The sequence below is a fragment of the Stegostoma tigrinum genome, chromosome 12, assembly GCF_030684315.1.
Source record: "Stegostoma tigrinum isolate sSteTig4 chromosome 12, sSteTig4.hap1, whole genome shotgun sequence".
In the NCBI taxonomy this organism is placed as follows: Eukaryota; Metazoa; Chordata; class Chondrichthyes; order Orectolobiformes; family Stegostomatidae; genus Stegostoma; species Stegostoma tigrinum.
In genome coordinates this window covers 41,232,725-41,245,827 of record NC_081365.1, presented here as the reverse complement: position 1 = coordinate 41,245,827, position 13,103 = coordinate 41,232,725, and the positions used below count along the sequence as shown (strand labels likewise).

At 39.6% G+C, this 13,103-nt stretch overlaps 1 protein-coding gene across 1 annotated transcript in view; it reads left to right on the top strand.

Moving 5' to 3' along the window:
- Positions 1–11,091, top strand: part of dpt (dermatopontin) — a 29,219-nt gene extending 18,128 nt beyond the window's left edge. The window contains exons 3-4 of the mRNA XM_048540150.2: positions 5,346–5,453; positions 9,472–11,091. Coding sequence (XP_048396107.1) covers positions 5,346–5,453; positions 9,472–9,538 — 175 coding nt within the window. The 3' untranslated portion in view covers positions 9,539–11,091. The remainder of the gene's footprint in view (positions 1–5,345; positions 5,454–9,471) is intronic.
- The last annotated feature ends 2,012 nt before the right edge of the window (positions 11,092–13,103 follow it).

Here is a 13,103-nt window from a genome sequence, read left to right as displayed (position 1 = left end):
CCCTTAATCAGATTTTGTGGTCATTATCGCATTGCTGTTTGTGTGAGCAAATTGGTTTCCTCATTTCTTATAGTATAACAGTGATCACACCTCAAAAGTGCTTCACTGTTTGTAAAGTGCTTTGAAATGTCCCATGGTATGAAAATTGTGATATTAGCGCAAGTCTTTTGTTCATTATTACTAAGTGAACAGTGTAAAACTACACATGGCTTTATAAGGCACTTATAATCCTCATCAATAACTGCCTGCTTTGCAGCTGGTCAAAGTTAGGAGAGATTGTTAGTTGCAAATTCAACAATGGTGGCCTGATTAAAGATGGGCTGCTAAAGTTCAAAATCCCACCTTGGGCCAAGTTGGGCTTTTTAGCATATAAACGATCCAAATCCACAGCATAGCATGCCAAATAAATTCTAGTTTTAGTTCCAAGTCTATGAAAATTAGGTCAAGCTTCTAGGCTTGAAACAATTCAATATCATTTGATACCTTAACCCAATTCTGAAGAATGAGCAATCACTTATTTGGATGAATATTGATGAACTGCCATGTGATAAGTCAAACAAAATGGTGCGTTTATGGAAATCTGTTAGTTGTAGTTCCAATGGAAATTCTATGAGCCAACCCATTGAGCCCTCCGCTACTGACTCCACAGAAACTTTTCAGAGTCAGTTTGTGGGCGTTCATCTGCTCAGTGTCTGTCACATTGATGGATCTGGAAGGGTTGTGACTCAATCTGCCACCTGACCACGCTGTGAAACATTATTTGTTAGCTGAAACCATACTTCAAAACTTTACCTGAGACAGGTGGGCTGGGTGTTAGTGGAGATGGGTCTTTGTTTTCAATCTTTTGAGTTTACAGGCATTCCATGCCACTTCTCCAACTGAATGATCTATCATTCTGTGCCAGGGGGTCTGGATTCAAGACTCACCTGCTCCAGACATGTGTCTGAACACGGTTGATGCAAAAACATACAACTTACCTGAACATGCTAATTAGAAAGCTAGTCTTCAGTCAAATGACACATCCATTGATGTTTGAATGATCAAAACAAATTGACTGATTGAACAAAATTACTGGCAAAACCCCTTTAAAAGGGGTGCTATCATGAAATCAAATAGTCCAAGGAAACTTAACTAATTTGAATTCAAATTTATTGTGAGGTGAGATAATACATCCCAGTCTTAGCAGTGGGAGGTGGCCAAACATTGGCATAATTTGGCAATATCTGCGCTGTAAGCTGCCACTTATGTAATGTAAAACAAATCATTATTAAATCCGTAGTCAAAATCTTGGAGTGTGTATATGCATTGTAAAAAAGAAAAACATCAATGAGTGATTTTATGTTAGGAATATGCCATTTGACTGTTTTTAAATCACTTTGTAATCAGCATTCCCCCAATTTTATTTCTTCCTGCTCTGACCTCCCAGGTTGGTGCTTGGAAGTGACTTCCAGAATCGGACGTCAATGTTACAATCTGTTTTGACACGTTGATCACTATACAGGCAATATCAGGGTGCACGCAGTCACACAACTCAGAGAGAACATTAATTGGAATATCTAATTAATTAGATTGTCATTTTTTAAAAAAAATCATGCAATGTGGGCATCACTGGCTGGGCCAGCATTCACTGCTCATCCATAATTGTGCTGGCCAAGGTGGATGTGATCTGTCTCCTTGAACTGTTGTAGTCCATGGACAGTGGTGTTAGTAAGGGAGTTCCACTGACATAGCTCCATGGCATGTGTCCTGAAGGGAAACTTGCAGGTGGTGATTTTCATGTACATGTGCCGCCCTTGTCCTTTGGGTGGCCTCAAGGTTCTGGGTTTACAAAATACCAAAGATGACAAGCTGACAGAGTGCATCTTTTAAATGGTGCACATTGCTGCCACTATGCATCAGCGGGGAAGGGAGTGGATTTGGTGCAAATCAACGAAATGATTTGTCTGAACAGTATCAAGGTTCTGGAGTGTTGCTGGTCTTTGCTTAGCACTTGTGTTGTGCAAATAATACTGACACCATCCCTTAACATTCAATGGCATGACCATCATTGAATCCCCCACTATCAACATCCTGGGGGTCACTTTGACCAGAAATTCAGCTGGACTTGCAATATAAACACAGTGGCTAAGAACAGGTTAGAGGGTAGGAACATTGCGGCAAGTAACTCACCTCTAACTCCTCAAAGCCTGTCCACCATCTACAAGACACAAGTCAGCGGCATGATGGAATATTGGCCAGTTGCCTGAATGGATGCAGGTCCAACAACACTCAAGAAACTTGACACTATACAGGACAAAGCAGTTCTCTTGATAAGCTCAATATCCACAAATATCTACTCCCACCACAGCCAATTATCAGTAGCAGCAGCGTGGACTATTTACAAGGTCTACTGAAGAAATTCACCAAAGCAGCACCTTCCAAACCCATGACTATTTCCATCTAGAAGGACAAGCACAGCAGATAACTAGGAACACCACCACCTGCAAGTTCTCTCCAAGCCACTCACCATCCTGACTCAGAAATATATCGCCATTACTTCCCTGTCACTGGGGATTTCTGGAGGCAGACAACCTCTCAGCACTTCTGAATGAAGATGGATACAAATGCTTCAGTCTCACCTTTTGCTGAGCTCTCCCATTGTTGAGGATAGGGATATTTGTGGAGCCTTCTCATCAAATGAGTTGCTTAATTATCCAATATCATTTATAACTGGATTGGCAGGACTGCAAAGCTTAGATCTGATCCACTGATTTGGAATTGCTGTCACTTGCATGGTGTTTATGGTTTGGCATGATTTTGCCATACAAGTAGTCCTGATCTGTGGCTTCAAGAGGTTGATGGTCGACACTTCATTTTTAGGTATACCTGAAGTTGTATCTGGCATAGCCTTCTACTCTCTTCATTGAACTAGGGCTGATCTCCTGGTTAGATGGTAATTGTACAGTGAGGGATACGCTAGATCATGTAATTGCAGATTGTCTTTCAAACATAATTGTGCTGCTGCTGATGGACCCAGTACCGCTGAGTCTTTTTCTGAGCTATTCATCCTATTGAAAGTTTGTTGCATTTAGCATGGTGGTAGTGCAACACAATATGATGGAGAATGTCCTCAAAGCGAGGATGTGACTTTGTTTCCACATGGGCTCTATAGGGACCACTCCCACTGATGCTGTCATAGATAGATGGATCAGTGACTGGTAGACTGACAATGATAGGACAATGTCAAGGATTATCCCTCTTGTTACTTGCCACAGACACAGTCTAGCAGCAATACCTTTAGTACTCATCCAGCTTGTTCAGTAATGGTGCTGTGAAGCCACTCTTTGTGAACATTAAAGCACATTACTCAGAGTACATTCTATGCCCATGCTAACTTTGGTGTTTCCATCAAGTGGTATTTATCAGCCAAGGCAAGGAAGCAGATGGTAATTTTGTGGGTTTCCTTGCCCACATTTTGATTTGCTGTCTGAGACTTCATGGGATTGGGAATCAATGTTGAGGACTCCTTGGGCAACAGCTTCCCAACTGTCGCTGTTCTGCCACCCCTAGTGAGTTTATCCCGAACTTGAGTGATTGTAGTGTCAGGGACATTGTAAGGCATGATTCCATGAGTATGACTATGTCAGGCTGTGGCGTGACTTGTCTGGGATGTTGTGGGTGAGCAGTTCTCCCAAATTTGGCAGTAGCTCCTAAATTTTGGTAGAAGAAAATTTTGCAGGATTGAAAGGGCTGCGCTTTGCTATTATAATTTCTGTTGCCTCGGTTGATGCTAGGTGATCTTTCTGGCTTCATTCCATTTTTTGACGTTGTAACAGTTTTGATAAACTGGATGGCTTGCTGCCTCATTTCAAAAGGAAGTTAAACATTACATCATTGAAAGTTGGGAGTACCATGGAGGTAATTAGGACAGCAGATGTTCCCAAAAGCCATTTGTGAGCTATATATTTCTACACAGATTGACAATGGTCACATGGTCACCATTAGGCTAATTTTTAATTCCAGATACTTTACCGAACTCAAGTTTCATCATCTGCCGTGGTAGGACTCAAACCCATATCCTGCAACATTAGCATGGGCCTTTGGACTATGAGTCTATTCATATTACCACAACTTCACCACCTCCCTGAATGTCTTCAAACCCAACTTAATGATTACTCTCCATTTAGGGAGACAATTCATATTATTAAAACAAAACATACAAATAAGCACAATTGATTACCACTATATAGACCTTTTCTACACTAAAATCAAAGATTTTTTTCAGCTATAGAAGTTTGAAAGTGTCTTCAGATGGACAAAATTAAGATCATTACGTTTATGCAAAACATGGGCGGCACGGTGGCTCAGTGGTTAGCACTGCAGCCTCACAGCGCCAGGGACCCAGGTTCGATTCCAGCCTCGGGCAACTGTCTGTGTGGAGTTTGCACATTCTCCCCGTGTCTGCGTGGGTTTCCTCCGGGTGCTCCAGTTTCCTCTCATAGTCCAAAGATGTGCAGGCTAGGTGGATTGGCCATGCTAAATTGTCCATAGTGTTCTGGGGTGTGTGGGTTATAGGGGAATGGGTCTCGGTGGGATGTTTCAAGGGGCGGTGTGGACTTTTTGGGCTGAAGAGCCTGTTTCCACACTGTAGGGAATCGAATCTAATCTAATCTAATCTCAAGAAAACAGAAGGCTGAATACAACTATACATCTGAAATATCCTTCATTATGATTGGTGTCTCATTGACCAGATTTAAAAATGATTCTTAGTGGTGAGATGATCTAGAAACTATGCTAAAACTTCACTTTGTGGCTAAGATACAGGAGAAAGCCAAATTTCCTCGCTGAGAACATATTTATATTTGATTATCTTGCCATCCTGAATCATGTTTTGCTGCTAATCTAGGGCTTTGGTTTTGCTTTGTTCGATTCACCCAAAAAGCATCCATTTGCTTGTCTTTTCCTTTCCAACTATGAACTATCTCAATCTCCAAATTTCTACAAACACCCATAACCCTCCAAGATATTTGTCATATTCTAATTCTGGCCTCTTGTGCATTCCAAATCATATTTGCTTCATTACAGGCGGTTTAAGGCACAACCACCGAAGCAGTAAGCTCTGAGTTTTGCACCCTACGCCTCTCTGCCTCCTTGCCTTGTTTGCCTCCTATAAGACATATCTTAAATTCTACTTCTTTGACTGAAGATTTTGTCATCAGACTTACTATCTCCTATTGTGGCTAAATATCATATGTTGTTTTGTAATACTCTGACATAGTGCCTTTGGATGTTTCATTCTGTCAAATTTGTAATTATAAGTTGTTGATGCTGTTGTTGGAATAAGCTTTTTTTTGTATGCTTTGAAGGTTGACTACTGATTATCCTGAACAATATGAAGAAGAGGGACATTTGGTGATTCAGACTTATGGGTATTTCATCAGAGGAGCAGGCACCACCTTTAGTGGTTTCCATAGGTTGGTATTGCAGGATATTTCCATAGTGTACCCCTGATTGATTGATAAAAACTCTGGAGAACCAGGAGAAATTATTTTGTTTCTGTAGACCTTACACCTGTAGAGTTTCAACCCTCATGTGTTCATTTTCTAGTCAGTCAGTGCTGAATCAGCTGGTTTTACTCATGGCACCAGGAGTGCTACAAACGTTCAATATTTTGTCAGCTATTAAAAAGGATAAATCAGTCAAGCTTCATGACCTTGATCACTATCTAACAATAAGAAAATAAGCATGAATGAAGGTTGAGAGAGGGCTTCATCAAGCTCTCCTATATTTCCCCATAACAAAATAATCAATTGACATTCATGGTCTGGGTTCATACATGATGCAGTGACAGTAATCTTGCCAAAATAATTAATTTTGTATGCTGTGGAACCATACCCCAGGGTGAATACTTGGAGCAGATGCCACTTTCAGACAGAGGAGTGAAATGGATAGTATTGTATCAGCTGCCCATGATACACAGCCCCTAATGTTTCATCCCATTGGCTTCAATGAAACTGAATATCCAGCACTGTGTACAACAGCAGCGAATTCAGTATCTCCCATTCTTTGCAACTGGCCAAGATGAATATTCTTCCCCCCCACCCTCTGAAGAGCAGGGGAGAAATTGGAAGAAAAAAAACCATTAGGCAACAAAAATACACTCCACGTGCCATTGGTGCTGGCATTACAGAAGCTCTGATACTGAAAATTGGCCATAACATGCTGCTAGATATTTGAAGTGCCTTCCTTCAGTATCCCATGTCAGGTATGATGCTGTGTATGCACTGGAGATCTTTGATGTAGCACAATTGTTCTGGCTGATTTGATGAATGCATTTCAAATGTGGACCCACAACTTCAATGAATGTTGCAGTAATCACTTACAACTCAACACACGAGGGACCCTGCCTCTCTCACTGTCCTGATTTAAACAGACAGTCATCAACCTTGCAGGTGAGGTATTTCTGACTTACTTCTGCAATCATAAAATTGGTGAACCTACTGTGGAGTGTTTTTGGAAGTGTGATGAATTATTGGATATGGCAGGGTTGCTGCATAGATGGAGGACAGCGGAAGACATCTTGCCCCTACGATGGCTGCAGAAAGTATATGGGCTATGCTTGTGTTGCCTGTAAGTCTGTAATCATAACAGGTAACTGGAGCAGAGACAGGAAACTCTTCCCTAAGGGGAGGAGGAGGTCTCTCTACAGAGGTCCCTGACCAATATGGGCTTTCCCAGACCACATTCCCACTTCAGCCAGAGATACCTGAGATTTGCAATGGAAGTAGCCACAGAATTGTATGACAAAAAGAGTGAGAAATGCACACACAGCAATCAAGCATGAGAACTGACATAAACACACAGAGTGAATGGGTAAGCAAGCAAGAAAAAGGGCATGAGAAAGATACACACTGACATACACATACAGTGAGCAGGAGAGAGTGGGAGATATACACACATACACAGAGCGAGCAATACAGAGAGAGTAATACACACAGAAGGAGCAATGAGAGAGGAAAAAAGACACACACAAAACAAGTGAGAAAGAATGATGCACACCCACACTTGCATACGCACATGCACACACAGAGCAACAGATAGATTCACACAGAGTGAGAAAACAAATGAGAGAGAAAGAGACACTGTACGAGAGAAACACACACACAAATACATACGGTATAGAGAACATGACAGAAGAGGCACACGCAAAGTGAGCATGAGACAGAGACAAACACAGAGTGAACAAGACACTCCAGAAATGATGTCCCCTAGAAAATCTTCAGGCCATTTGGGAGAGAAGAGATGTATCATTTCCAAGGAATGGAAACAGAAGTCATCCAACTGACTAAAGCAGCCCGAATTGTGGTTATTGCAGATGTGAGATCTCTGGATGGCACAAGAGAAGATGGGTCCAATACTGCACAAGCATGAATTATCTGCTGCTCTCTGATAGGGCAAGTGTTATGTGTTTGCTGAATGCCAATTCTCCCTTATAACTACATGAAAAATCAGAATTCTGTCACTGAGAGGAATTTTGTCATACACAAGGTAAGGTGCCAGGCATCTCCATCAGATGTTACTTGAGCAATAAATTGACCTCAGTGAACTAGGGCTACAAAATTTGCATTCTTACACCACAATGCTACTGCCTCTTACACATCTGCTGGGCTTTACTATTACAACATAATTGAAGCTCATCTATCAACAGGTCACTGACGTTACTTTTCACCTTGAAGAACGGACACATTTGTTACATTTTCAGCAAAAGGTTGCATAGGACAAGGAAGCAACCACAAATCATAACTTCTGTCTGAACACTGCAGAGATATCTTAGTCATGCATACTCCTGACTGTTTATGAAACAAAAGCACCATTCACCCAGAACCCTTAACTTGTCAGATCCATTTACTACAAGTCTTTCTAATTGAAATGCAAATTCTTTGCAAATTTTGCCATTTGGTCATGGTCACCTCCTATTCCTCAACCTGACAGGCAACTCATCCTGGTAACCTAGTCAGCAACAAGCTCCTTTTCTCACCTGCTATATGGGCAGGTAATTGGAGAGATAGCAAGTTGAGGACCTTAAGTGACCATTAAATGACTACTTACAGCTTTTAATTGCCATTGAATCAAGAAAATCTGCACTAGATCTTTACACACAGCACTTAATTGAAAAGATGGCAAGATTCTCCAAGGCAGACTTGCCCAATTATTTCTGCTCCTTGTGTGATGATAATTTGGCTTTAAAGAGGTGTATTTTATCCTTTTCTTAATAAAGAGAGGTTGAGGCAGGGGTCTGCTTAAAGCCAATAAAGTCAACAGCTTGTGAGACCTTGGGTTTTTCAAAAAAAAATTGGAACAACAGAAGCAACCTGAATGCATGCGGTCAAGATCCCACAGAACCAGGATTTTTAGTTTGGCTTTCTGCAGTTGTTGGGTTGGTGAAGCTGGATGTAGAAGCTCTTATTCCTCTCTCTGTTACAGCTAAAAGTTGGGATTCTCCTCCTCCTGCCAGAATTGCTTGTCAGACAATCTGTTTTACTGAATTAGTCTTTGTCAAAGGTGTGTTTATTGGCTATCACTATATTGGAACCGTTAATTAGTAGTAGTTAATATTTATAATTTTGTTAAACATTTCAATAGAATTATAGTTAAGCCAATCTTTTATTTTTATTTTGTCTGTATTTTAACTGTAGCATAATAATGTGTTTTGCGTAAAGTCGAGTAGTTTGACCAATCAATTTGCATCTGGAATGCAACCCCTTACTTTTACCTTTCAAATAAGAAAAAGATATGGTCTAGGCTATCTTCTTAATATATTTTGAGGGGGTATGATCTGGTCTATAACACCCGCTTGTCACCTCCTTCAGAGAGGGTTAACATGTGCTCAGGGTCTTTGACGTATTTTCTCCTCTCTAAAGGGATTATATAGTAGAATAATAAACCTTAGATTATGGCGAGTTAACTGAGGAAAAAAAGTAAGAACTCAGCCTTCTACTTTGGACACACTTATACTGCATTGCTGTTTACCCTCTAGACCATCTGGGAGCAAACGTAATTCATTTAAGATACTGGATGCATTGTAACTTGCTAAATAAGTGTTAAAGTCACGATCTCCAGGCTGACGCTTCAATAGCCTCACAGTTTCTTGTAAACAATTTCTGTGTACCTACCAACTTAGTTGATAGGCTTGATATTAGTATGCACAGCATTATGTCTTTTACCTCTTTAAGACATTCCATCAGTGCAAAGTTGAAAACTCAGCAACTAAACAGGTTCATCTTCAGTTTTCAGTGCTTAATGTGGCTGAAGGCAAATTCATAATAAATCTAGTATTCAGTGCATGGAAAGAGCAAAGGGAATGAATTAATCCTGAATTATTAATTGTCCACATATTGATGTTAGTCAATATTTTGCATATATACTTCCTCTTCATAAGTGTTCTTTTCCTTTAATAAATTCTATTTATTTGCTATTTACTTTTAATTTCAGGGACCGTCAGTGGAAATATGTAATCTGCAGGATGACAGATTTTGACTGTGATTATGATAACCTGTAGGAATCATATGTTGAATGCTTAAAACCAACTCCAGAACAAAGATTTATTTAGCTGCGATGTCTCTGTTAAAAAAATCTTTTTGCGCTGTAAACTATACATAGTTTATTTAAAATATAAAAGGTGCAGAATGTATGAGTAGAACCATCGTAAAATAAAATAATTTTTGATATGAACAAGGTTGGGAATGTGATCGTTGTTAGAACATGACGATCTTTAACTGGAAAATACATGGGAGATTTTTTTCTTTGTGCGTACGATTGAAGAATGCAATGGATATTGGAGAATCCGGGAGGTTAGAATACATGTCTGAAAAGGACTTCATGCAGTTCTCCTCGGTCAGGGTAATTGTAAGAAAATTGGGCAGGTTGTTGTACAAACACGCACTCTAAGCCACCCAAGTTTCTGATATTCATTGTCGCAAGACAATACAGTACAGTTAGGTGAACTCAGAAGGATCTCACCTCTTACCAAGATCTACTATTTTATTGGCTTGAGAGTCAAAGTTTGTTTCGCTTAATAAGCCTTTGTGGTTATTATCTTCTAGCTGAAACCAAAATTTATCATGTAAATAAACTGTCTGCATGAAAACATACAATTAATGGTGTTGAACTGCAAACCAAGTGTAGTCTGTTCAATATGTTATCATACTAGATTTTGTACAATGTTTTGTACATTTTAAAGATTTCATATTTTCTGAGAAAAAGCTTATGGAAACTTGATCATTCCTCCTTGGTAACACAAGGATAAATCAAATCGAATTCAAATACACATCTACAATAGTTAACCTTGGCCTTGAATACTCAGCCTTGCTAAGGATGCATGAAGACTGCATAGCTTACATTGTCCAAAAATAATCTCGCAGAAAACGGCTTTTGCTTATAGCCAGGGCTTGGAGTAGATCATGACAGTCTACTTCTTTGCCGAATCAAAAATCTTCCCTTTCAATTGAACAGTCCAACCATTTGGTGCAGGAAGCCAGGTCCAAGTGCCACAAATAAACCCCAGATGATGACACAAAATCCAAATCTCTTTACAAGTGACCTGTGAGATCTGTAATGAACACAATAACACCTTTGCATAGAATTTCTCTCCAGTGATTTTAAGGACAGTTAACCTGAAAATTTGAACTATTCGCTGTAACAATATAATGGACAAAATAAATTTATCGTAATTTCATTGCTGCATGATATCAAAGTTATTACAGGAATGGAAAATATACAGCTTTTAATGTGGAAAGAATGATATTGTTATTGTGCTTTGGCATGGGTATACTTTGGGACAGCCTTGCTACCCTTCAGTCTGCAGGTGAGGTTGATGAGAAATTCAACACCAATAGAGTTCTAATTCTGATCTTTTAGAATTCCTAACATGATGTTAAAAATTATGCCACATGTCTTCCTCAATTATATGAAGCCTCCAGCAAAAGCAAGTATATGTAGTAGTTATTCATCTAGTATTTCCATTTAAGTGAATGTTTAAATGAATGAGAAGATTACAACTTTGTTAAAACCTATTTTTGGCTGTAGTTCATATATACTCTATTAGTTCCTGAAGTTGGCTTGGTTTTGTTTAATTAAACAAAATTAAAGGTATTTGTGTCTTTGTGTACATTCATTCCTTTCTCAGTAAAAGACCATTAATTTTGATAAGTTATTCAAGGTCTCATGATGACCTATTCATTGTTGAGTATGCATTCATTACTGGGGTGGGTTCTATAATAAATAGTTGCCAAGTAATTACATTCATCTGCTTGAATAGACAACAAGTCGCCAACCGTTTATGAAACAGTTATTTGATCAAATTAACTATCTTCTTGTTTTTCTCTTAATATAATGAGCATTACAATTACACAATACATTGCCCAAAATGATACCACCCTCATTTCAGCTCAAGTCTGAATTCATTTACTAATATCCCAAAACTGCTATGCTCCCCAGCTGACAGAACCACAATGACAGCATGTAGTCAGCATGATCTACAAGACACAACAACAGAAAACAACACAAAAACAACAGCAGCCAAAATTGTTCAACTGTCCGTATCTCTTCCAAACAGATATCATGGATAAAAATTCCTTCCATTCAACTTTGGCCCAGAAAGGAAACCATTAGACACTTTTCTAAAACATTGAAACAGAAATACCGCCTTAAAAAAATTAAAAACAAGTGCAAGGAAAAGCAGTGTGAAAGTTGCAAACTAGTTGGCAGCCCAAAAGATGAATTGTTACCATGCTGTCTAGACCCAGAACTGCTCAAAGGCATTCTCCAAAGTCAGCAGTGATGTAGTTCCTGGATAAAACAGAACAACCAGTATGATATGGTCTGACTGTTCCCTGTCTGTTAGACCTTGTAGCATGTACATTGAAGGATGGGTTCTTGTTGAGAAAAATGTCCTAAAATTTATTAACACTAACTATCTACACCATTATAAGATCTCAGACATACCCATTGTCTCGGATTTGGGCTTATTACTGTTACTCAAAATACAATAACCTCTACTCAAGGTGATAGTCCCTTTATACCTACTTTTAGACCAGGAGAATCACATAGCACAATGTCATCCGACTGTTTGAAAGGTACATTGTCTATCTGGTCTGGAATCTATGCAATATTATAACAAGCAGTCTTCCCCAGTGGAAGTCTGCAGTCTCTGACAGTCTGTACTGTGATCACTGAGCCATGAGGAAACTGAAGTCATGCAGAAGACAAGCACCAAGGATGAGCACAAGGGTTATTAATTCTGTATGTGTTATCCAGTTCAAAAAGTTAATAGCAATATTTGGATTTGCATTTGGTGACAGGATGTGTGTGTGTGTTGGAACTGATACGTTCTCAGAAAGAGGATAAAGGGATATTAAAAATGATTTTCAGGATGTGGGAATCACTGGCTAGGCGACCATTCATTGACCATCTCTGATTGTCCTTGAGCAAGTGTTTGTGAGCTCCTTTTCTGAACTGCAGCAATCCATTTGAGTGGGCAAGGTGTGGGGGCTGGGGAATTCCAGGATTTCGAGGGAACAGCAATATTGCCCAAAGCAGAATGGTGGGATGTATTTTGGAACTTGTTGGTGATGGCGTTCCAATGCACTTCCTCCACTTCTTCTAGGGGTCAGAACTCACATAGCTGGAATATGCTGCTTAAGGAGTCTTGGGAGTTGCTGCTACCGTGTGTGTCTGGTGAAGGGAGTAAACATTGAAGATGCTGCATGGGATGCTAATTAAGAGGGCAGTATTATCTTCTTGAGTGTAGTTGCAGCTCCACTCCTCCAGGTATATGGAAAGTATTTCATCACACCCTTGACTTGCACCTTGTGAATAGTAGACAGTCATTGAGCAATTAGGAAATGAGTTACTCACTACAGAATTCTTAATTGCTGATCAGCTATTGTGCCCATAGTGTTTGATATCTGGCCCAGTCCAGTTTCTGGCCAATGGTAACACTCAAGATGTTGTTGGTGGAGGATTAAGCAATGGAAATGTCATTGAATTTCTTGTCATTTTCACTGATTGTTTGGGTTCTGCCATTTTTGAGGTTTGTGATATTTGTGAAGTCTCACTTTCCTTTT